General features: G+C 33.7%; 3 protein-coding genes and 1 long non-coding RNA gene across 12 annotated transcripts; all 4 read right to left on the reverse strand.

Moving 5' to 3' along the window:
- Positions 1 to 1,025: 1,025 nt before the first annotated feature.
- On the reverse strand, positions 1,026 to 7,117 carry LOC112705275 (uncharacterized). The gene is made up of 8 exons (XM_025756111.1): positions 7,000 to 7,117; positions 6,669 to 6,896; positions 6,408 to 6,570; positions 6,247 to 6,352; positions 5,119 to 5,600; positions 4,065 to 4,993; positions 2,778 to 4,010; positions 1,026 to 2,677 (listed from the first exon to the last, which is right to left on the reverse strand). Exons 1-8 carry the CDS (start codon positions 7,115 to 7,117, stop codon positions 1,026 to 1,028), a joined length of 4,911 nt encoding a protein of 1,636 aa, XP_025611896.1.
- A 4,982-nt stretch (positions 7,118 to 12,099) lies between these two features.
- LOC112707103 (uncharacterized) lies at positions 12,100 to 13,970 on the reverse strand. The gene is made up of 3 exons (XR_011864789.1): positions 13,687 to 13,970; positions 12,698 to 13,569; positions 12,100 to 12,592 (listed from the first exon to the last, which is right to left on the reverse strand). It is a non-coding gene; the product is annotated as an uncharacterized lncRNA (long non-coding RNA).
- A 606-nt stretch (positions 13,971 to 14,576) lies between these two features.
- On the reverse strand, positions 14,577 to 19,537 carry LOC112707100 (replication protein A 70 kDa DNA-binding subunit B). Of its 9 annotated transcripts, none has more exons than XM_072201143.1 (12): positions 19,310 to 19,537; positions 17,657 to 18,008; positions 17,268 to 17,535; positions 17,061 to 17,157; positions 16,805 to 16,932; positions 16,591 to 16,675; positions 16,367 to 16,499; positions 15,795 to 15,856; positions 15,584 to 15,707; positions 15,295 to 15,477; positions 15,154 to 15,219; positions 14,577 to 15,099 (listed from the first exon to the last, which is right to left on the reverse strand). In XM_072201143.1, the coding sequence occupies exons 2-12, from the start codon at positions 17,810 to 17,812 to the stop codon at positions 14,890 to 14,892; spliced, it is 1,512 nt and encodes a 503-aa protein (XP_072057244.1). In that variant the 5' UTR covers positions 17,813 to 18,008; positions 19,310 to 19,537; the 3' UTR covers positions 14,577 to 14,889. The 9 variants fall into 9 exon arrangements, with proteins under 9 accessions (XP_072057244.1, XP_072057242.1, XP_025614463.1 ...); XM_072201141.1 differs by having other exon boundaries at positions 14,577 to 15,087; positions 15,795 to 15,952; XM_025758678.3 differs by having other exon boundaries at positions 15,795 to 15,952.
- Positions 19,538 to 19,620: 83 nt separating this feature from the next.
- On the reverse strand, positions 19,621 to 21,534 carry LOC112707102 (uncharacterized). Its single transcript, XM_025758685.3, has 4 exons — positions 21,372 to 21,534; positions 21,129 to 21,196; positions 20,144 to 21,016; positions 19,621 to 20,033 (listed from the first exon to the last, which is right to left on the reverse strand). Exons 2-4 carry the CDS (start codon positions 21,189 to 21,191, stop codon positions 19,785 to 19,787), a joined length of 1,185 nt encoding a protein of 394 aa, XP_025614470.1. The 5' UTR covers positions 21,192 to 21,196; positions 21,372 to 21,534; the 3' UTR covers positions 19,621 to 19,784.
- Positions 21,535 to 25,469: the final 3,935 nt, after the last annotated feature.

Genomic DNA, 25,469 nt, shown 5'->3' on the forward strand with positions numbered 1-25,469 from the left:
AAAAATTTTGTTAATCAAAATTAATCTCTTAAAGTTTACTAAATCAAATTGTTCTTTTAAATTTATCAAAATCAATTAGTTTTCAAATTACTCTACGTAAAAACAAAGAATTTAGATCATCTAAAATAAAAATAATAATAATAAAATAATAAAATAAATGATTAATCATTATTAATTTTGTAATTTTTATAAAATGTGACTTCTATTATTTTAGTTTAAAAATGATTAATTTTTTATTTTATTATTTTAATAACTTTTTCACTTTAAAGAATTCTGATCTAAAAACAAATATATTGGCAAATTTGATAAACTAATTTGATTTAGTTATTCTAATTGGTAAATACGATTTGAAAAACTAATTTAACTGTATTAATTTTTTAAAAGTTTAATTACTCTATTAGATCAATCTATGAGTATTTATAATTATATCAAATTTATAATTGAATTTTTATACTTAAAAAACTTTTAATTAAATTTTTATATTATTTTTAATTTTGTAATTAATTTTTTTGTATAAAAAATATTAAAATTAATAGAATTTTTTTACAAATTAAAAATATTCATAATTAAAGATCTAATTAGCTTTTTTATTACATGTTTTTTTAAAAAAAATATTCTATTAACTTTAATTAATTTTACATGATAAAAATTAAATTACAAAATAAAAAATGTGTAGAAACTTAATTGAAAACTTTTTTAAGTATAAGAATTTAATAATAAATTTATCGAAAATATAAATACTAATAACAGAATTATTAAATCTTTTTTAAATAAACAGGAGAATTCTTATCATGTACCACATGTAACATATGTATGATGCACCGTCCTATGTGTCATCTTTTTGTTGCCTACTAGTGAATTCCCCCATGCCATGCACGGGTATGCCACCAAAAAATGAAATTATGTTGCATATGATATAGAAATACAAACACGACGTTGTTAATTTGAGCTCAAAATACTGAGAATACATCACTGGTTGATAAATTTGGAAAATGCTAAAGAGAGTATATATTGCATTGACATCATCATGTAATATTTTGGAATACTTCTCTATACACAACATTTATTGTCGAGTTTGTCGATGATGATCTAGTATTCTGAATTAGCACTCGCAAGCCACTCTTTGACGTTACTCTTGATAATGCAACGTATAGTTGACCGTGCGTAAATACTGGTCTTGGTAAATACAATCCAACTGTACTTAAGGTCTGTCCTTGAGATTTGTTAATGGTCATAACGAATGAAACAATGATCGGGAACTGTCTGGGTTGGAATCTAAATGGCAAAGACTGGTTATTGGGAATCATATTCATGCGCGGTATCAGGACGACTTGGCCTATTTTGCCTCCTGTTAGCGTAATGCATTCAATTACATGGTTACCTAATCTCCTTACCCGTAATCTTGTTCCATTACATAATCCGTTTGACTGGTCAATGTTACGTAGTAGCATGACCGGAAGACCCACTTTCAGAGTCAACTCATGGGGCGGCAAACCAGAGCAATTAATTGCATTAAGGACATCTGGTGTAAGCATATCCAATTCAGATTCCATGTTTCCTTCTTCAAGACACAAAGTATCTGAGCTTAAATAAGTTTTCGCATCGGCATCCACACGTTGCATTATAAATGAGTTTACATCGTTGACAACTTCTAGCGTTGGGGCCAAAATTGAACGATCTTTGAAGAATGATGTGTTGTTGATGTTAACCAACAGGTCGGGATAAACAAAGTCAACCAATTGGTCAAAATCTTGAATTATAATTTCATCGGGAATTACCACAATAGACTCACCATCAGTGGAATCTCCAGCAATACCATCACCTATGTCTAGCAACCATGAAGCAAATTGAGAAACATCACTGAGTGACGTATAAGTTGCCCTAACAGTTAAACGCATGTTAATTGTTAGCCTTAATACGTTACAGTGTTCCCATAGGTAAGATGAGTTTATGGCAGCTTGGACAATATCTTGGCGAGATCCCATTGGAATTACAGGTAGAATTTGCCTGAAGTCACCACCTAAAACCACAACCTTTCCTCCAAATGGTAGTTCTGAATTATAGTAAGGCTCAAACCTAACAATGTCCCTTAGGCATCTGTCGAGAGCTTCATAGCACAGTTTATTCAACATTGGTGCCTCATCCCATATAATAAGTTTTGCTCTGCAAACCAGCTTAGACAATGAGGTGCCTTGCTTAATGCAACAAATCGAGTCCTCGTTCAAGTCCAAGGGTATCTTAAACCTTGAATGTGCAGTGCGTCCATTTGGAAGCAACAAAGAAGCAATACCGCTAGATGCCACATTCAGAACAATTTCCCCTTTGCTCCTTATAGCTGTTGAGAGAGTGTTGTAGAGAAATGTCTTACCGGTTCCACCATACCCATAGACGAAAAAAAAGCCACCTTGATTTTCATTTACTGCATTGATAATCACATCGAATGCTTTCCTTTGATCTACATTCATGTTTGTTAAGTTCGTATCCAACTGATTGCGCAGACCATCGACGTCAAAGTTTAATTCATCCATGATTAACCGATCATCTAACCCTTCAATAGTGCCAAAGCTTGGAAAAGGCATCCCATCAAACTCTCTGAGTGATCTGCCATTAGCCTGTAGTTTTCCCTCTATCTTTGAAAGTGTCAGATTCATTATCTGATCTTCGGATAGTTGCAGGTCTATCAAGGATACACAACGACGCACATATTAATTAGACATAAATTACTTGAATTTAATATAAATTAGCACCACGAACAAAGATGTAACAATTCAACTTACCTACAGACTGTATGGATTTTCTCTGAAAATAAAGAATGTCTTCAGACAAAACATTGTAACATTGTTGCCACACATTTTCAGGTCTGCCCATATTGTTTGACAATAAGAGCACCACGAAAAGGTCACGGATGTAGTTTGCAGAAGCCCAATTACCTACTTCTAAGATGGCATCAACAAATTCTTTGTCATCTTGCAGAAGGCCCAATGCGTAACATGCTTCCTTGAATGTGCTGTACACAACGCCTGCAACTGTACGTATGTCAACAAAACTTACACACCCCTTTTGAATGTTGAGCAAAAGTCTTAAGTAATAGTCTTCACCACTTCCTCGTGGAACATGAGTAAGTCTGCCGATTGAGAATCCTTGTTTCCTTGGCATCCACAAAGAAATGTCTTCCTTCCAGACGAACTTATTTGGAAACTGGCTATATGTAAGAGTACGACCAAATGGAAATAACCTATTTGCAAGCATCCATGCTAGCATCTTTGTAGGTCTGCCATCAACCCTGTCAATGACGTCAACTATGTTTTCATAGTCTCTAAAAACCACCGGATGTTCGTCCGACAAGTGAAAAGGTAATCTAATGACTGAAGGTTCTTTTTGTTGTATATCGTATCCAAATATTCTCCAAACAGCTTCGCAGGCTGATATGTACCTACAATCGTAATAATTCCTGATCTCATCAATAACCTTTTCAAGTTGCCCTTCTTCGTTGCTCTGATAGAAAGAAGCAGTGACACGATCATTTCCTTTGTGAACATACTTAAAAAGATATTTTATTGCCGATGTTTGACATGTATGCTCAACGTTGATGTGGCAACAGTACTTTAGCAACAACGATCGGTTGTACGGGACAATGTATGAGTTATCGAGAACTATGTTTTTCTTCATGATTGTTCTGCCATTGTCTCTTCTTCTATACTTGGGAAATCCTGCCTCATCAATTACAGTCCTTGATCTAAATTGTTTTGGAAAAAACTTAGAGCAACGACCGTTGGACATGCATGGGCTGGCATTGTTATGCCTGCCACATGGACCATGGACCATGAACTTCTCAACTGCTGCATATAGCTTAGGCCTGCTATGCTTGTCAGGGATCTCTGCTGATATATGCTTGTCTATATCGTCAGGTGTTTTTGGTTTAAATAGAGGATTCATGAACAACAGTATATGAGCGTGCGGTAAACCACGCTTCTGGAATTCTACTGTGCACACGTCTGCAAATAAGGCGACTAATTAAAAAAATGAGGCGACATGTAATCAAACATAACATTATCTATACTTACAGCCAGATATTTTGCCAAAGAACTTTCCTTGCTTGAAGTCTGCAATCAATTGACTCAGCTTGATATTAAAAATCCTTGAAACTATGTCAGGCCGATCTTCTGCTTTGAATCCGGTATCTTTCAAAAGACGCTTAATCTCATCCCACTCAGGGTTGCATGTTATGGTGATAAAGTAACTTGGGTAACCCGCATACTTGCAAATTGCAAAGGCATCTTTACAGTTATTAAACATGTATCTAGGTCCTCCAGTGAAGCTGCTAGGAAGGATTATCCTCTGCCCAGTTGACACAGCATTCGCCTCTCCCTGAACCAAAGACTCATGTAGTGCATTATACTTGTCAACCCTTAGTTTTGGTTGATTGTGCCTAATAAAGCTAAGTCGTTCTGCCTCGATCATAGTATATGCATCAACTGAAAATTGCTGAAATAATCTCCTTGATTGTAAAAGTATTGGTGATTCATTGCATCGCATTTGTATTCGGTATGAAAAAAACTCCCTCATGCTGATAGTCTTCCGTTTCTTATTAGCATCAAGTCCATAACGAACGGATGTTTGGATACCAACCCTAAAACCATCTTCTCCGTAAGGGAATAATAAAGGATATTGAAGAGCCAAGTACAACGGATGTAGAACATCAATCCTTTGCAACTTGTTTGACATGAATTGTACTATAATATCCCTCTCAAGAATTGAGTCGTCAATGTCCCCTACAACTAAAATTGCAACCTCAGACACAGTTGGTAAGTTATATACTCTTCCATCCTTATCCCGCTTTCTGATTAGCTTCAATTTGATTTTTGGGTTTGAACCCTCTGCAAATCTATCTCTGGCAAACCGAAAGGTCTTTGCAAGAGGATTGTGCACATCTAACATCTCTTTAAGATCAGTCACAATCTGATAGTCAACAATATTTGATGCTTCCATAGAGCTGAAATTAGAACAAAGATGTTGTACAATGTGTTAGACTCAAAGATGAACAATTATAGTGCATTTTAAGTTGTGTGGATAATAAATTATTTTAGATCTAGATTTATAACAATAAACAGGAATTACCTCACGGCAGTTACCCGGTTTTGCACTTCATTCTCAGTGTCATATATATACAGTTGAGCAAACCTTGGCCTATTATTGTCAGAAGGAATTAAGCTTCCAATGGAATGGTAGTTTTGACCACTCAAAGAAAAAGTTGGTGGTGCTGACCCGTTATTGATAGCATGATTGACTTTTCCAGCCATTGATGTAAATGAAAACATCGAGTTAAATTTTCTTATATTTTTTTGGAAGTACCTTGCTCTGTCGTTATTCATACTATGTAGGTCCTGCAGTGTTTGTGGTACCATTTTTAGTATTGGAAGTTCTACTTTACCATCCATGCAACATAGTCCAAATTTCGGTATAGTATTTCTCCTACTTTTTGATAGTTTCTCGTCTTCCCACATTGATGCATTGCAGTACAAACAACGGTGCACTGGATCACCTGCATCCCAAGCATCTGAAATTTGAAATGGCATGTCACATGATGATGAATTCCACATCTGAGTTTCATGTTTCAATATAAGTGAATTATATGCTAATAATATCTGCATAAATAGTAACTATATCGTCAAACCTTCTTCGTGAAAAGCTGCCACATTGTGCACCAAGTGTTGATGGTCTTGATCTGTTGAAAAAAAAAATTCAATGGGACAAAAATATATGAAAATACATTTTGTTGAACATTGATATATTTATATTATAGGAACCACAAAAAATATTTATAATTTGAAACTAAAATATCTGTAATTATTTATTCATTTAGCTTAGTAAGGGTATCTTGTGGCCACCATGCTAACCTTTTGTTGACGAAATATAAAGGTAAAATACAATTTAAAGGACTTATCAGTTAGAGGTCCTACCTTGATCCTCCGTCATTAAATAATTAGTATTTTGGGTACAATCTATTATAGCTGAGGCCTCAGGGACTCCATAAGGAAGATGTGTCTTCTGTGATAGTGATACAGTTTGCACATTCCCTGCAAGTTTAATACTTAATTATTATGATCCATCCGCTGTTTGGTACATGATCCCTATAGTAGAAAATTCTAAAGGAAAGAGCACGTTGCGAAAAGGCTAACCGTGAATATGATGATGGAGTTTGGTGGAGCGCTTGTAGGTATGCTTTGCATTAGATTTTTCACATACATGCCTCCTTACATGGTTGGTTGCATTTTGACTTGCACTGATGCAAATATAGAAACGGGAATGCAATAGAAATGTTTCATTAGTGCCATAACGAATTTCAAATAACCTATAAGTAATGCATATACCTCAGATAATAAAGAAAATTGAGTCATTGTGCCCACCATTGGATCCAGTTATTAGTCCCAATGTCAACTTCAATGGGTGGTCTATTGTTGGTATTATAGCTCTTGGGAAGATTTTCCATACAACCATTTGAGCGATCGGGATATATTTCCTGAATCGTTCCAACGCTGGAATCATAAGCTTGGTGGCTACTTTGGTGAACTGCAAAGTAAATGGTCAAAATTTTATTCTCACAGAACACTTGATGGACCAAATTTGCTCGTTGAACCAATTAAACAGGCTACGAAAGTGCGTAATACCGTTAGACATGTCTGCAAGAGGAGTACGCCTCGGGTGGGAAAAGGTGGGGCAGTTTTTTTCTATGGATGCAGTAACGTCATTTCTAGTCCCATGCAGTTGAGGATGATCAACCAAATTTGTTAATGAGGATAGATCGATTGACGTGTCCGATTGCCGTGATGAAGACGATTCGCGCATAAGCACGGCTGAGTTTCTCTTAAGGGGAAGTATTGGTGTCCTGCTTGAACCTAAAACATTTAAATCACACGTTGGAAACAATAAAAATGAGAACCTTAATGAACATAGTTCAGGAATCAATTTAGCCTAACTATAGAGAAGCAAGATACAAACCCGTCGTTGTATCTTGTTCAAGTGAATGTTGTTGTCTTTGTCTTCTCTGGCCGTGCAATATTAAGCTCCTCCTTAACCTGGCTAATTTGGGACTCAGCATATTTTCATTATAATCCATCGTACACTACAGCACGAAATATATGTAAATCTTTGAATAAAAGACTCAAGGTTTGAACGACGACAATGTTTAGTACATATAGCTTCAAACAAACCAAAATTAAATGTGTGGAAGAATAGCAAGGTCAATGTGAAGCAACATGCTTGGAATAAATAAAGAATGGCACAGATTAAGAAGGAGATAAATGAGTATGAAATCTAGGTGGAAATCTAGAGTGCATCATGTAAAGTTGATACTGTTACTTAACAGAAGGTCAATTTGCATGGGTTGATCATCTTATCATCTTCTATTTTTCTATTTCTATGCTATTTTGAAAATCCATGTACAATGCTACATGTTGAAGAGATATATATATATATATGTGTGTGTGTGTGTGTGTGTGTGTGTGTGTGTGTGTGTGTGTGTGTGTGTGTGTGTGTGTGTGTGTGTGTGTGTGTGTGTGTGTGTGTGTGTACATGATTATGTATAGCGTGACTCATATATGCTTTTCTTTATATTTATATTCATATATGCAGACATATGTTGAGATATCTATGTTATCAATTTCCTTATATTTATCAAAAAATCTATAATTGTAGCATGGTTTTTAATCCCTTTTTATGGGTCACAATCTTTGTTATTGGGCTTATGCCCGTGGCAGGCTCATATTAAAAATGAGTATGTTGACCTATCATGTAATTCTATAATATGATTACAATTCTTATTGCTTAAAAAAAAAGGAACGAAAATTTGATGAACACAAAATTACATTCTTGGGTTGAATTCTAGCAAAGAAAGAAAAAAAAAATTGTAGTATTTGGATTATAATAAACCTTAAATTGATAAGTACTTTATTAAAAAAATTGAAATGACATTTAAATGTTTTTAATTAATTTTATAGGTTATTTAAATTACAATCTTTCCAGTTTAATATGTCTATAGTTTAAATTTTCTATTTCATATACTTATTGTCACTTAAAGCTAGAGCATTTTTATTTTTTATTTATTATAATTATTGTTATTATTCTTATTATTCTAATTATTATTATTATTCATAATAATTTAAGAAAAATTTAAAAAGCAATACTCGCGTGAATTATAAATGACAAATGGTAGGAACTTGTTATGAGTTAATGTGCACTTACACATGTAATGTCATTTATTGAATTTATTACAATTCTTAATGCTACAATAAAAGTAAAAAAATTTGTTAAATACAAAATTACATTTTTGGATTGAATTCTATGGAAAAAAATGGTAACATCTGAATTCTAACAAATCATAAATTGATAATCAGATTATTCAAATTACATTTAAAAGGGTTTAATGAATTTTATAGCCTATTAAAATTAGAATCTTTACATTTACTTATTATTATTATTATTATTATTATTATTATTATTATTATTATTATTATTAAAAAAATGTAAAAACCAATGCTCGCTTGAATCGTAAATGATAAATGCTATGATCTTGTTATGAGTTAATGTGCACTTAGCACATGTAGTGTCATCTATTGAATTTATATTATATACATCATATGCAATGCATGTGCTTGTCTTTTTTGTATCATGATAAATGATGTAATGCATCATCAAGAGAAGTAAATACAAAGAACAAATATTAGAAACAGAAACGATTGATGCAATTAGCGTTTTCAATCTAAAAATATTGCTTGTTCCTTTACATTGAAAGGCACATAAACTTGATACATAATAACTACATCACATGGAGCCAGAACATGATCATGAAAAGTAACTACATGAACCACTTCATAGTTCTCATTTCACCTAATTGTTGACTGTTGATATTGTGCCGGTCCAACTATATGAGAACATCTATCAATAATGGTTCAAAGAGTGACTCAACCCAAAAGGAAATCATAGGTGATATAGGTATAAGACCAAAAGGGGTAATAACTAACCAAAACTAATGTGGTACCTACTGCATCAACATTTCCAGATTTCAACATACATGAAAGATTCATTCAAGGGACATGCAGTGAATCTCAGAACACTGCCAATCCTTAATAAGTTATTCCTTACGAAACCTCTCCACCCTGTATTAAGATCCACTTGGATGAACACAGGTGTCATCTTCCAGCGGAGTCCCATGTGGTATTGAAACCCGCCGTGCTGGAGTAAACAAACATGATAAAATCTAGATGGAAAGGCATGCATTGCAAAATTAGTAGGAACATTCTGAACAAACAAAAAGCCAAATGTTAGCATAGCTATGTCAAATAATATAATCATCTAGAACTTGAGTGATTTTATATATTTAATCTGCGTAGAATGTAATTACCAAGTAGGAGCACTGTATGTCGTGATTGGTTAACTCACGTACAAAAGAATAATAAGGTGCGTTGATGCTGAAGTTGTTTGGAAAGTATAAGCCAAATGGTCCAGCATTGAAGCCAGGAAAATCAAAAGGACATCCATGGCAATCCACTAATTGTCCAACTGGATCAGATGGCATGAATTCATGAAATTTAGCGGGCACGGTAGTGAGAGCTCTGCTCAGATCAGTGGGTTTGTCAATGTGGTGATCGAGATGGTTGTTATTTCCCATACTTGGTTCCTGCATATTGACGTCCTCTTCATCAACGGGTGGGACAACATTCAGATCAATATCTAAATGCTTTGCAATTAGCTTGTATTTTGGAATCTCTAAAGCAACATCATGAGCTTTAGTATTGCTTGTCCTTTTAAAGAAAGTTTTTCTTTTAACAGGCACTGCATGCTCACCGTAACGGTCCTTGTTGTTCGTCTGCCTGTTGGTGACTTTAGCAGAGTTCTTCTTCTTCTTCTTGTTTACTTTGTACGATCCATAGTAGAATCGCTCAATCTCATCAAATAAAGGGTCAGTTTGAATAACCTGTTTGCCCTTATGTGAGAAATTGTCATCTAAACGACCCTTCATATAGTGGTACAGAATTGGGAGGCTTGCCATCTTATCATCCCTAACCTTAATAACATAAAAGATGTCCCTGAAAAGGTAGCGGAGCTTGATGGTTCCCCCTTGTTTGAGGCCATAAAGTTGGACCAAGAAGTGTAAGCCTTCCATAATATAGGCAGTGTTGTATCCCTTAGCTATCCTGAGGGTAATTTGGTTCCGATTGGTGTCTACAACTCGCATCTTGTCTTCCAAGAAATGGTTGTATTTTCTATAGAATAGGCTAGGGATAGAATGCATTTTCTATGGCAAATGAACATAGATGAAGATTGATTAATAAAAAATGGAAAAGAATGGCACGATGTATGGCATTAGTGTCAGCAGCTAAGTCTCAGGCAAGTTTTAAAAAATAATAGATGCATTGGAGACATAAAAAAATTTCAACAATAATAGATGCATTTCATACCGCAAAAGGATCAACTGTGAGGTAAAAGACACGACATTCTTCATCAATGTCAGAGGCTTTGTGATCGTTGCTCATTGTAAGAACTAAAAAGAACTTTCTTCAGTAATGAATCGAACCTAGAGAAGTAAATGAGGTACTTTCACATGTGTTTTGGGAGAGTTAAAGTAGTATATAGAAGGAGTAAAAAATACTTTGCTTCATACTGAATAGCATCTCTATGAATTAATAGAGAGACCCCACCGTAATATAGAATGCAACAGGAATGAGAAAAAGGTGTATTGAGTGCAATATATATTTAGTTATCCTTAGCCATGTATGTAGTTATTATACTTTTTATAAGTGATTTACAGATGATGAGAGATATTTCAACTTAGGTAATCTGGATAAGTTCTTTCTACTTATTTTATATGCTAATTAAGTAATTAAGTAATAAGTAATAAGGGAATTTAGGTTGTTTAAAAACTCATTATAGGGACATGTGGCCAAAATAGGGATAGATAGTTTTAGATATCATCATTAGTCTACTCTGTTGATAAGTTGTCACTACTCAAACTGTGAAGTATGGGTAACTCTATAAAAGTCAACTTGGAATTTGTGCCAGAATGACCATCCCTAAAGCCTTGGTAATGACTCAATCCTAATTTTGCGGTTGAGTGTTCAAGCTGCGTCTGAACATGATCTTATAAAGGATTGATTTTGTAAATGAAGTGTGTTACTGTGGTTACGAAACTGATGTTAGAGCAGGTGATGGGTGTAGTCGAAGACAAATCGTGACAACTGGTTGACAACCTGCTAAGAGGTATCAAGCGGCGGGTTCTGAATTATAATAAAAATAATGGATTATGATAGAGTAAAGGCTTGCATACTCTCATTGGTTTCATGGTTTGAGTAAATACATTGTATCAGAATAACTGTGATGGGAATGAATAGAGCCCCACGAAGCCACTTAATCAATCTTGTGTTACGATTAGGTTCATAGACTACAATGCCATTATTAATTAACATTTTGCCACACAATTATTTTAAGCAGATTATCTATTATGTACTATACTTTTGGGTTCAAATTTTTTCAATGGGTTTGATCTCATATAGTAATTGGGAGGACCCACACGGTGTATGTAGAGAAGTGTATTTTAATATATATGAATCATTGGTTAACTACCCTGCATATGAATGGATTTCCTCTTGGGCTATAAGTTATTAACTTTTGGAATTATATATTGAAAAGTAACAATCCTTGCAAGGGCATGTGATAATTCCTTATGCAATTGTGACCACAGCATTTAATTAAAAGAACTTAAGCCGTTGATCCATTGTAATGATTCACTGTTATTATTATAAGGAGAATCAAACAAAAGATCCTGTTTTTATTTCTCATCCACATGATAAGCATAACAACGTTAAGTTGCAGTCTTCGAATATGGAAGCAGATATAAAATTTAGACTGTTTATAGGGCGAAACACTGTCGACTCATTTGCATATTTGTTCCATAATAGGTGTGAATTGTCACAGATTGAGCCAGATTGATATTTTTTGTATACAAAGTTGTTATTTATGCAGCAAAACATTCATTCCATAGATCAGCAACGGTGAATTAGTTAGCCTTTAAGGAAAAGCCGACATTTATGTTGGAACAATGAAGTAAATAAAGTTCAACATGACTTAGATATTACATTAGATGGAATTAAACACGTGTGCACAACCAAGAACATGAACCAAAAAAAACTTGCATTCTAATGAAACAAAGTACTGAAATCACAGGTTGGCTATAACATTGGCCCTGGAATTAAATATAAATGACAAAATTAAAGCTAACTGAAATAGATGACTACTCACTGGCTGAAACCCAAACTAATGTTACCATTTTTCACATCTTACCATTTTTCACATCTTAAGGATCTTTACATGCATCGTCGTCTCGTCATTTGTAAAAACGGAAAACTGCAAAACAGTATCGGATTTCAACCCATTGTATTTAGCAAATAGCTTCCAACCACGCGTAAGATACAACCCAGCTTTCTTTTTTTTTGCTCCACCTCAACCCCATGCGGTAGCAAGAGCCATTGTCCATAATCACCTTGACATGGTTGTGTCTGCTAGGAAATGCACTCTCAGCAAATCTAAGGGGAATGATCTTGCAATTGAGGACCACGGAAAATGAAAAAAATTAAACAACTTGTTAGAAATTGTTGGATGAGGTATAGCAATGCACGAAAGTAAAAAAGTTTAGGATGATTACCACGGAACTGTTGTTAACTTGGTTGGAAGTGAGAAGCTTGAGGAAACGATAGACATGAGGTCCTTGAATGTTTGAGTCGGGGCCAGCAGTGGTTAACGGTGTAGTGGATTGGTTCGGTTCGGCTTTTTTGGGGACGTGAGTTTGTACTTTAGTAATGGAACAAACATGATTGATGGTACCATTGCAGTATGGGGATGCCTGTGGGGAAACTTGGGCTGGATCCTGGCCAAATTTGTTGCATTTGTTAGGCATGGTATGTGACGCGCTCGCAGCGGAGCGGTCCAGGTCTTTCTGAAGAAAAGTCTTAGACAGCGGAGAAGCACTAAGGAAACCATCCTGTCCCTGGAAGCCTGTGAGCTGAAGATCTTTCTTATAGGCAGTTCTCACCTCGGAGGTGTTCCCGTTAGAAGCAGGGGAAGATATTGTGGCAATGGGATTATGTAGAGTTTGTTGTACAAAGCTATTTTGCACATTAACTTCTAGAACTGGCATATCTGCATAGTTCGAACGAACCAAATCTGAAGGAGTCGAAACTCGTGGCATTTGTTGGGCAGAAAGGGGATTGGCTGGTGGTTTATTTTTGTGCAAAACATTAGAAGTTGGATATGAGAAATCTCTTTGCATCATGAAGCTGTCCTTCACCTTCATAACAACAAATATGTCCTCCCCAACGTACAGTAACTTCATCCAGCCACCATGGCTGAGTCCATAACATGTGACCAAATTATGAAATCCATGGAGTATGTAGCAGTAGAAAACCCTCTGCTCAATGATAGCTCAATTTGATTGTCATTCATGTCTATTACAATCATCCTATCTCGAAGAAGTTCCCTATACTTCCTATAAAATAGGGAGGGTAACTCATGTGTAACCTGAAAATATAGATTAACATAATCATAAGTATCTTGTTTTTCAAAAAACGAAGAGAAAATATATATGAATATTTTGGAAACTATTTATGGCTCAAGGGGTGAATAAATAAGACTTACAGCTTGGGGATCAACATGAAGATAAAATATACGATCCTCATCAAAGTCCGCAGGAATGAGCCTACTCTCCTCCATGGTTTGTAATAGTGGAGGTAGAAATATGTATGGAAGTGTTGTGATAGCTTATGACTATTCTATTAGCCCTTACAAAGTAACCAGCAATGTCTGTCCAGGCTAAAAAAAATGCAGGTCTGATATTTGAATAGGATAGTTGTAAATATATATTAACTTTCCAAAGAAGAAGACAGGTACATGAAGCCAGTTTACATATTTTATCTTGGAATAGTGTGAACAGATGTACATAAAGTACCGCTTATAGGAAGGAGAGATCATGCACAAAGGACAGCTGTGCTCTGATGGGGGAAGAAATATTCAATAGGGATATAGGGAAGTAATGATTTCAAAAAAATCAAATAATCAAATAAATCAAATAAAGGAGGTGCCACACATCATGCCCTGAAGCCAGTAGTAAGAAAAGTAAATATGTGTAATCTTAGTAAACAATAAATGATAGCTTTTATATTGATTTAGAAATTAAAAATTTGAAAATGAAAAAATGTATATATGGGTATATAAGAGCTCATATCCTGTCCTTAGGTCTCCCGTCTAGAGTGCTAGTTCATTTGTTGACACGCATAAAGTTTGTCTCATATAGATGCTATATTCACTGTTATGCTAATTGGTATAAAGGGATCAACTATACAATTCTAAAGACAACCGCATAAGGAATGTATATTATAAAATGATAAAAAAGGTAACATCTTTATTAATGGATCTGAAAATGATTAGAAAATGCTTGGGCACATCTTCCAGGCAGTGAATCATTATCCAGATTATCTATCATAAGTATTAAGTTAGATACTAATTTCAATTTAGATAGTAGGATGCAATTATTAAACAAACACACTACGATTGGATTAAAGGAACCAAACATAAGAAGCAAGCGCATATCATAGATATTGCTTTTGCTCGACATACATAATAAGCATTACATGCACACAATGACTCGCATGGTTTGGTAGCATTAGACCATGCGTTATTGGATGACATAGCTATAGGGAAAAAAAAAACCAACATCATCACTTCACTAAAGGACACAACACGAAACCATGATTATACGCAACATTGATACTGGGAAATATAGTATGGTACTTGAGCTTGATCATTCGTCCAACATATATTTTGCTTGAGAAACTATCCAGACTAATCTTGGTAGACTCTATCAACTCCGGGAATGCCATCTTCGAGCTTTCTACACTTCGATGATGATCCATTAGCAGAGTCTGGATAAAGATCAATGAGTCGCTTAGAGCATCCACCACTAATAATGTTTCTCTTGGGGGTTGAGAAAGCATCGTTAGAGTTCTCCACCAACGCCTCAACAGAAGGAGAACCCGTGCCCTGCATTTTTAACTAAATATCACTACTTAATGCTCAACTTAACGATTTTCACCGTTTGATAGTTACCTTTGGCGTGTCGGTGGAAGCAGTTTGCATGTTCAACAGTTCTGAGTGTTCCAGTGCAAGGTTTTGCTGCACCAAGTCAGACGTATAAATAGGAATATCACAAAGGTTTACCATAATCAAATAAGTCATCAAATAAGTCACCTGGTATATATCATGCTTTCCTAAAAATTTTGTTATAAGCGATATCTCATCAGTCATCTTCATCACAATGACCTTGCAAGGCTGGAAAGAATTTAGATCTTCCATCTTGATAGAAACCTTGAATAGGAATTTCTTACCCCTAAAGGAATTCAGCTCTATTGGGTATTCCTCATTTACTCCACCCTGATTTTGGTTTATAGGTTAATTAAATAATTGTGTAATAATATTTGTAAAAGGAATAGCATGTCTTTACATATACATAACTCTGTATGCATATTTTAAACATTACCCTAGTTAGTTGTGCAAGCCTGAGGTCAGAGGCAGAGATTCCAAGATATTTGGCCGCTTCCTTGTCATAAAGAAGGAATGAAGCCGTATCGGTATCATCAGCAACCTTTATATTAATGCTATACCTACAAAGGATAAGGCGTTACCAAAGATACATGGATACTGCATGAAGTTGCTGAATAAGAGCTTGAACAAAGGGTTGACTTGTATACCTGGGTGTGTGAGTCGTTGGATAGGTGGCACACTTGGCACAATAGTAGGAATCCTCAGCCTCCTTTAGTGAATGAAAGCAATGTTTACAACTTTTGTACCACCAACCGTTCTTGGGGTCAATTGCAATTACAGTTCCAATTGTCACGAAGCTACCATTCTTAAGAATAAACAACATTCAAACTCATCGCATAGTTGGATTCGCAAAATAAATAGCGTAGTAGTTTATCAGGAGAAATTTGTTACGTTATTGTGGTTTTGTTTTTCTTTCTCAGGCAAGTTTTTCAGTGAAACTTTTACTCTTATCACATAAACTTAAATCATGAAATTATACGATGCAGTTAGATATTATTTTGAGTTGAAACAGTAATGACAAAATAATTAATTAATGAAGTCTTTATTATGAAAGTTTGTGAATTAATATTTTATTTTAAATAAGTGAAGACCTCATCCATTTTAGATATACTTCCCGTTATAAGAAATTTTAGTTTTAACAAATTGAAGGAGCAAATAGTAGATTATATTTTGAAGCAAAGAGATTACGTTGCTTAGTCAATAAAACTTGATCACAGACCTCAATGGATGCCTTGAGTTCAGAAATGGGTTTGTAAATGGAGACATTGATGAGATCATCCTCCATAGAGTACGCTGGCTCCACAGCAATTTGGGATAGTTGGTTTGCACGTGGAACCCCCGCCATGACGACGCTTAAATTTTTGACATTGTACATGAACTTTATTAATCTGTTCTAGTGTATGAGTGTCAATTTGATACAGACGACACGGTTAGATTTATTACCTCTTGCGAAAATCCTTAACCTCTTGGAAGTCTGCATTGATGTAGAGAATTGAATTATGATTGGTATTTGATATGCCCATTGCACCTGTGTCAATTAAGGTATATAGAAATAACTACACAATGACGGAATCAAAGCATGCTCATTGTCTAGTTTCGAAAGCAATTACATGAAGTGCAAATGTGGTACACTAATAAGAGCCATATAATTGCAAACCTTTAAAGAGGTTGAACTTAGCAAACTGTACAATGATGATGTACTCTGATGTTGGCTGCTCTTCAATGTGCTTGACCAACATAGTTGCAAAATCCTCCCAAAGTGTACACCTAATCTTGCCTTTTCCCCTGTTATAAAAGTACGACGGGAAGAAACGTAAAACACACATGAATAAAACAACTCCCACGTGAGATGCACTTAGTGCGTGGGTAATGATGTGAGTAACAATTTTACTAAGAAAATATATAACACTAACTGCATGTCATCAAGCTCGAGAACAGTGTAGCTGCACTTCTTGCCATTCTTAGTAAATTCAATTATGTCACCCTTGCCAGTAAGTAGACCAATAACATCTGAAACAAAATAATATATAACGGCTAATCACTAATTAATAGACATTAATGAATATATGTTTTATGTTTGATTAAGCTAATTGGAAGGTTGGGAATGATTTTCGTCATACCTATAAGATGCGACTGAGCATTTGTGTGGTTCAGTATTAGATCGTTAGGAACAAAACGAAACACATTCTCCGGAAAGGATGGATCATGGACCATCTGAAGTTGAGTATCCCTCTTGAAGTATATCCTACATGCATGGTTAGTGGCCTTGTATTTCTGGTCATTCAAGGAAGTTGAGAAGTTACAAACGATATAGATTTTTCCCTCTGATAACTCATCTTCAAAGAGCCTCCTCTGAGCATTCCTAATAGTGCACTGGATTCGATCGCCCTGAAAACAAAGCTTGGTATTAAATTGGTATCAAACTCGTACATGAAAAAAAATGATATGCCTAACAAACTAATCAGTAAAGTTTGTTAAATCAAGTGCTAGGTTGTAGTTGTTAGCTCACCACGTGATCCATGACCACTAACTCTAAAGTTGGCTTCACGTATTTTTGCTCAGCAGGAGACAATGACCATATTTTCACGACTCTCACTTTAATCCTCAATATTAAGTGGTTTGAAGATGCCTCAATATCCTTGAGGTTGTTGTACGTGCTTGCCATTTGTAACCAATATATGTGGAGCTGTAAAGAGTTTTTACTTGAAGTCTCACTGGAGCGATGCTGGAGTATTCATATGGGTGATGAATTTATAGTAACACGTAGCCCATGGTGGTGGTGGGAGGTGCCTGATGTTGTACATGCTAGTGACATGGTCATTGGTCATGTACATGCAAAGTAGCAATCTTGTAGAAAGTAACTACATTCACCACAGTACATGAGGCCATGAACAACAGTACAATCTCCTCAATTACATTTTCAGAACACCATTCTGATAGCCCAAAACATATTGGAGACATGACATGGTTCAGAGTTGAGGTAATTATAAAAAGTGTTATTAACTATTAATTTAAAAAATTATGAACATAAAATCAATAGTTGCAGTAAGATATATAGCTGATCATCATTTCTATAAACAAATAAACAAATATACTAAATACATAGCATGTATATTGTATATATTGTATATACAGTATATATAACTAATCTAATCTAAATCTAAATCTATATCTATATCTAATATCTAAAGCTACATAATCTCTGTTGTTGCAGTAAATTAACTCATTTGTAATTATAGACATAATTATTAGAATTTTAATTATTATTATAACTGTATTTTTTTTTTGTAATATTGTACATTATATATAATTGAGCTAAGCTAATCTAAATCTATACAATATCAGTAGTTACAGTCAAGTATTTATATTGTAATTATACATATAGTAATATCGTATAACATAATATAGGTTTAATTATTCTATTGGTCTTTACAGTTTCGTAAAATTTTTATGTTAGCTTTCTGTACTTTTGTTTTCTTTTAATTGAGTCTTTGTACCAATTTTTTTTAATTGGGTGTCATCAATTTTTTTTTATTTATGTCCCTCACCAATTTATTTTAAGTTGAATCACTATAAATCTAAGCCAATGACTACCAAGACAGACTTAGATGGAAAAAAATTGGTGTAAAAATATAATTAAAAGGAAAAAAGTATAAAGACCTAATTAAAAATTTTACAAAATTATATAGACCAACAAAATAATTAAATCTATAATATGTAATATATAATATAATAATTAAAATATTAATTATTATTATCTTTAGTAGTTATCCGTTAATAATATAGTAATAGTAGCTACATACCTCTACATCTATGTACATTTACATGTACATGTATATAATAAATTAATAATTTAATAATTTAATCTACATAACATAATAGCAGTATTGGCGGTGATCGAACCGCATCACTACTTCCATAATAATAATAATAATAATAATAATAATAATAATAATAATAATAATAATAATAATAATAATAACAATAAATCAACAATGACAAAAATAGTACAGAAAATATAGCAGAGCATTCACAATCCAAATTTGCCTACCATCAATTAATAAATAATAACCAAAAGAAAATCCAATAAGAACACAAAACATGCGATACTCATTGAAGAATTTGTGAACAGAGTATAAAAAAACTAAGGAAAATTGAGCACCTGTGTAACGGAGAAATACGGGGAAAGCATAAAACTGAATGGGGTTAAACGCACATACGATGGGCACCAAAACGGCGGTGGTGGTCATGAAGGCTATCTAGGGCTTTGATTCCATTCGGAAGGGAAAAAGAGAAAGGGGCTAGGGGAACATGGGACTAACGAATGTGATTGCTTTTTGGTTTTTTCTTATACAAACATAAAACGATGGCGTTGCTTTCAAAGCGGCCCAGTCCAGTTCTCGATTATAATATATTAATATAATAATTGTTGTAGATCGGCCCGTGTCCCAATTGGCTTCAAACATAAACTAATGATAAGTCGAACCAGAAACATTCTAATTCATTTAAGTTACAGATAGATGGAACTTAGTACAACTAATGACATTAATACCATATTACACATGGTTGAGACACTCCAATACTGCATCATACTCTAGAGGCATTGCTAAAATAAAAACCATTACCAAATAAACATCTTAGATACGTAATATAGAAACAATTATAGTAGTTTCATCATTAATAGGGACGCAGAAACGAACTACACTTCCACATTTTAGGCCATGGTCGACTGAAAATTTTCTCCAACCCCTGGTAAGAAAGGCTTCTGATGACCTGAGGCTCCTCCATCGAAGCTTCATGATGATCGGTGGCTTGTGTAACTCTCTAACGCGAACGAAATCAGGCCTCGAAGGAAACGCAAGCGAAGAGAAAGCAGACGGAAGTAGCTACCAAATGAAAGTGGCATAAAATGGTGGGCTATTAGATACTTAGATGCAAGGAAATTAACTTCATTCAATATGAAGAATGATAATATTTATGAATTGCAGAGACATACCATAGAATAGTGTTTTGACTGGTACTCAGATATCACCCTCACAACCGAATAAAAGTCTTGCATGATTGGAGAATGCGGTGGGGAAAGCCCAATGTTAGGACTCGGGGGTGGAGGGCTCTGGCCATTTGGAAACCCTGCATTCTCAGTTGAAACAACCTCAGTACTAATGTTACAATTATCACCTGTTTCCTCGGCCACAACAGAGTTTTTTTTTTTTGTCTGTGGGACATCTAAAAAAGGAGACGCCCGGAATGGAGAAAGTGAAATTATTGGTTCTATTGGATCCAGTTGGTCGTGTTGATCCTTATTATTGACACTGGGTTCCAGCTGATTAAAGTAAGGTTCAAGACCATAAAATGTGGGAGGGTCAATGCAGGTCAACAGATTGAACACAGATTCTGGGAGATGTTGGAGTTGGTCAGTGGCATCATCCCAGTTGGAATTATTCACAGCTTCATCAAGTTGTTGATACACTATTTGTGAAACTTGGACAGGTTCAGTAGTTTCAAGCGGCGGAGTTGCATTAGACTCATCTTCAGATAGTTCTATGATTCCTGGAAGAGGTATTGATGGTTTGATGTCCACACCCAGCTTTAACGGTGGGTAGCACAGCTCTTTGGTCCGCATGTTGTGGTCCTTGACTTCAACAATGAGAAATCTGTCTCGGCCAACGTAACAGACACTCAACCAACCTCCATCTTTGAGGCCATAAATCGCAGCAAGGTTATTGTAGCCGATAATAATTATAGCAGTTCGATGGCACTTCTCAATGACCACATCAACTTCATTGCCAACAGAATCATAAAATGTCATCAACTTTGGTAGTGCATCTTTAAATCTCCTATAGAATGTCGAAGGAATTTCACCCATCTCCTTCAAAATAGAAGGTATCAAGCATTAAATGTATGATATAATATAACGCTAATCAAATTAAGGTTGATACAAAAAATGAATATTTTGTATATTCAGTGAGTTAGCTACATACTAAATCGGGGTTGACCTCCATATAAAAGTATCTTCCTTGATAGTAAGAGTTAAGGCTATCCATGTTGCCTGAAACTCAACATATGGCATGGTCAACAAATTAAATTTGCATAATTGATTGGTTGTCACCACAATAAAAGAAGAGTTTATGAATTAAAAAAAACCAATGAATATAAATTTACTCAAAAGAATATAAGAAATGTCCGAAAAAAAAAGTTATGTTATCATCAATGTTAATAATTACCTGAAGAAGGAAGACCGAAGAAGAAAACCTTATTGAAAGGCCCTTAATCCAGAAACAAAGCCCTCTCGAGTCATATTTTAGAAGTGATCTCTGATCTCTATTATGTTGTATATGTAGCTACTTATAGCTTCTTTTGAGATATGGTTCGATGCTATATATATCATGATGAATTGTACTGATGCTGATGCTACAATGAAAAGTTACATGGCCATGCTTTATATAAATGAATAGTAACTAATATTATTAATTAATGACGCTGTATCTTAAAGCACTGATAACTTGTTATTTTTATTATTCTTTTTACATAATTCTCATTGCACACACCGGCATAAATGGAACTTTTAATTAGAAGCTTGAAAAGCCTAATTACCTACTAACTCTTCAGAAGCCTAATGTTTTTATTATTATTATTATATTATTATTATGACTATCATATCATACCATATAATCATAATCATATAATATATGTAATAAATTTCCTATTACCTATAATATTATATAATATAGTATCTAATCTAATTCTAATTCCACTTTATTATATCTATTATATAAAGTATACCGGATATTTAAAAAAGGAAAAAACAAATATATAGATTTTATCATCATATAACATCATATATTATCATATCATATATCATATCATAGCATATCATATATCATATATCATATATTATAATATGATAAAGACTCACGTAATATATGATAAAGACTCAGATTTTTGAACTTGAAATGACCACACGTAAATTATAATGGGTATGTCAGAACATTGTTTGTCTCGATGTATATATGTGATAGCAAGTCAGACAATATATACTGGTGTGTATAATATACAGCAAGTTAAAAATAACATGATAAGAGAATGAGACGCAGCAAGGATGTTCGTGTAATAAGGCACACAGCTAAAATTTGAATGAGCCTAGTAGTTGACGCGTGGCAAGTTCAGTACTGAATGAACCTTCTTTTAAAGGATTGTTATAGGATACAACAAATTTCTTCAAGAGGGGAAGAGGTATCTCTCTTTAACCATTCTCCAAGGAAGGGAAAGGCCAACAACAATATTTCACTAGTGAATTGCCCCGTGCCATATACGGGTGTGATAAGTTTAATAAAAAATATTCATTATGAAAGTGTTTTTATGTTATTAACATATATATGAGTGTTTTATAATAAATTGGATCGGTAATTAAAAATATTTAAATTACTTTAATTTTTGATAACATTGAAAGAGTATATATATGATTTTTTTAGTACAACAATTCAGACAAAAAAATTTCATACTTTTACATAAAGCAATACATAATACATATAGAAATTAATAATTTTCGTAGAATATAAATATTTAAAAAATACATGTTAAATAAATTTAAAATTACACATAATTAACAGATATTTTGAAAAGCTTTTCTATAAACCACGTTGATTGTTATATCTTTTGATTTGGCAGAATTATTCTCAATTAATACAGGTAACCCAGATTTTGATGTTACTCTTGAAAGAGCAACATAAATTTAGTTTGTACATAAAAGGAAGATAATTGTTTTGGATGAATATTCTTCATAAAATTCGAACCAAACTACAAACCGAACACCTCTAGTTAACGGGATTAAAAATATAAAAAACACGTACCATTTGAAATACTTGCAAGTGACCTACGTAAATCACTATTAGCATATAAGTTGTTGTGGATAGTGCATGTTAATTTTCTTTGTCTGCCAAGATCTTCAGATGCTTGATCAAGAGAAAGATTTATCTGATCAATCTATTGCACCTGCTGGGAGTGAGTTAGATGGCTGATGATCTAAAGATGTTGCTGGTCTCTTAACAGGGAGCAACGGGTCCAGGATGGTAGCTGCTTTTAATTTTTTTAGCGCAAAATAAAACATTTTGTTAACACATAATCAAAAAATTATTTAACAGATACAACATTTAAAATAACTAAAATTAAAAGATTATGTAAATATTGAACTAACCAAGGAGTGGGTCAGCATCCATGCTTGGTTGAGTGCTGCATCTTTTTTTTTTCTTCTTCATGATTAGTCTTCTTCTTATTTTGGCTAACTTGGGGCTAATCTTATAGTCTGTGAATTCCATTTCAAGGTGAACTTCACAAAAAGGTTAAAAAATGAAAGTTTTAAGATAACATGAAGTGAACAATGAAAAATGGAACAAAATTGTATAAGTCTATCTTTCCTTTCATCAGTTGCAATATTTATTCTATATACATCTTATTTTATATACAACTGAATTCAAAATACAATGATTATTGATGCTTTTATTTGCATATGAAGTCAAGAAAAAATGGTTTAGTTATGTAAAGTGTAACCATGGAAATGTAGATAAAAAATATAACAAATAAATTAAAATATATGACTGAAAGAACTACACCAAATTCACTCTTATCTACGAATCTACGAAAATACTTTATAGCAAATACATGAAATGAATACTATTATAATGATTATGCATGTAGGTTTTTTTAATCACAGCTTTATGCATACGTGTATTGTAAAGAATTTCAAAAATAATTAACGTTGCATAATATGTTATAGTATTATACTGTTCATTATTGTAAAGGAGCATAAGGAAATCACTATAAATTTACTAAAGTAGCAACAAATCTATATTGGTCGTTATTTACTCATTAGAAATTATTTATTAGATAATTGAATTAGTGAACAAAAACTAATTACAAATGAGTTGTTATACGTTGAAGTTTTTGTGCGTATTGCCGATGATGAATAGTAATATTTTTAGACGGTAGAAGTAAAAATATTGCGTAATATAATATTAGAATTTGTTTTTAAATTCCTTTTTAACATTTTGGTTAATATATTGAAAACATAGTAATTAAAAATATAAGAAATGGAACTAACACAAATATAATACGTAGATTTATATATACAAAATTAATACAATTGTGTCCATATTAACGTTAATTTGTTATAAATCTATAGAAATTTGAAGAAAAATAATGATAAAAAAAATTAGAATTGATTGATTGATAAGAACTAAGTACATTTCTTGATGACTAAATAAGATAAAACATAAATAAACTGAAAATATAACATAGGCAAGTAACTTGATGAACCATTTGTTTCAAACAAGAAACTCCTTTAGTGCAGAATACGAACAAACTTCCATGGCATGGTTTAATAAGTGACTTAAGAAAAAATTGATTTAATGTGAACAAAGTTACTACTAAAGAAATTACATCTTATACTAAGCCACATAATTCAAATTTTCAAAACCTCGGCAAACATAATAGTCTCATCTGAAGAGAACACTTTGAATCTTAATATGCTTCCATGACGAAGAAGGTTGCAATTTGCAAAAGCTCTCCAACCCTTGTTGATAATTGCTTTATAGAAACCATTCAAAAGAGTCCATCGCAGTCCCATGTGGTATGAAAAACCCTCTTCTTAAACCACATGAACGTAATCATGTCTTGAGGGAAATGCATGGAGTACAAAATCAAGATGCAAAACCTTTGTGAAGAAATTAACATTGAGAAATATTAAATAAATTATACTAATATTTATAACAATTTATAGAAATAACAATTAATTAGAACAACATAAATATTAATAATAAGCAATAGAAATTGTAGGAAAAATTCAATTGTAATTACCAGTGAGCCGTATTCAATCTCATGGTTGATTACAAAGCATATGTAGGAGTATGTATAGGTCTTCATAATACATTTACTTGGTAAGAACTCGATGAATGATGGAGCATTGAATCCGACAGAACTAAATGGATGATTAGGCAAGTGGACAAATTCTTCATTTCAAGAAACATTTAAAAAGTCATGAAACTTAATACGGAGACAGGAATTTCTCGATTGTTCACCATTGTTCAGAAAATGGGAATTAGTAATATTGTTTTCTTTCACATTCTAGTTCATTGACGCCACTATCACTGCATTTTATCTGCAAAATAGAATTCATCTTTGCTATCAAACCAGAGAGTAACCGAAAGTCAAAAGATCAACACAGTGAAAAATAAATGCAAATCTGAGCTGAGAATGAAACAGTTAGAAGGAGAATGAGAGAGAACCTGCAAGGCGTTGACGAAGACCTTGCTGCGATCCATGGAATC

Source organism: Arachis hypogaea, chromosome 8, assembly GCF_003086295.3.
Source record: "Arachis hypogaea cultivar Tifrunner chromosome 8, arahy.Tifrunner.gnm2.J5K5, whole genome shotgun sequence".
NCBI lineage: Eukaryota > Viridiplantae > Streptophyta > Magnoliopsida > Fabales > Fabaceae > Arachis > Arachis hypogaea.

What these genes read in the sequence shown, in the direction of transcription:
- LOC112707102 (XM_025758685.3), bottom strand. Translation starts at nt 21,191, where the DNA reads ATGGATAGCCTTAACTCTTACTATCAAGGAAGATACTTTTATATGGAG. An exon ending in TGGAGGTCAACCCCGATTTA is followed by an intron (nt 21,017 to 21,128) that starts GTATGTAGCTAA and finishes TCTATTTTGAAG; the next exon opens with GAGATGGGTGAAATTCCTTC. An exon ending in AGTCAAAACACTATTCTATG is followed by an intron (nt 20,034 to 20,143) that starts GTATGTCTCTGC and finishes TTCATTTGGTAG; the next exon opens with CTACTTCCGTCTGCTTTCTC.
- LOC112705275 (XM_025756111.1), bottom strand. Translation starts at nt 7,117, where the DNA reads ATGGATTATAATGAAAATATGCTGAGTCCCAAATTAGCCAGGTTAAGG. An exon ending in TCTTGCAGACATGTCTAACG is followed by an intron (nt 6,571 to 6,668) that starts GTATTACGCACT and finishes TTTACTTTGCAG; the next exon opens with TTCACCAAAGTAGCCACCAA. An exon ending in ACTAATAACTGGATCCAATG is followed by an intron (nt 6,353 to 6,407) that starts GTGGGCACAATG and finishes CATTACTTATAG; the next exon opens with GTTATTTGAAATTCGTTATG.
- LOC112707100 (XM_025758678.3), bottom strand. Translation starts at nt 17,812, where the DNA reads ATGGCAAGCACGTACAACAACCTCAAGGATATTGAGGCATCTTCAAAC. An exon ending in TGCTCAGTCGCATCTTATAG is followed by an intron (nt 17,158 to 17,267) that starts GTATGACGAAAA and finishes ATTTTGTTTCAG; the next exon opens with ATGTTATTGGTCTACTTACT. An exon ending in GAAAGCATGATATATACCAG is followed by an intron (nt 15,220 to 15,294) that starts GTGACTTATTTG and finishes GACTTGGTGCAG; the next exon opens with CAAAACCTTGCACTGGAACA.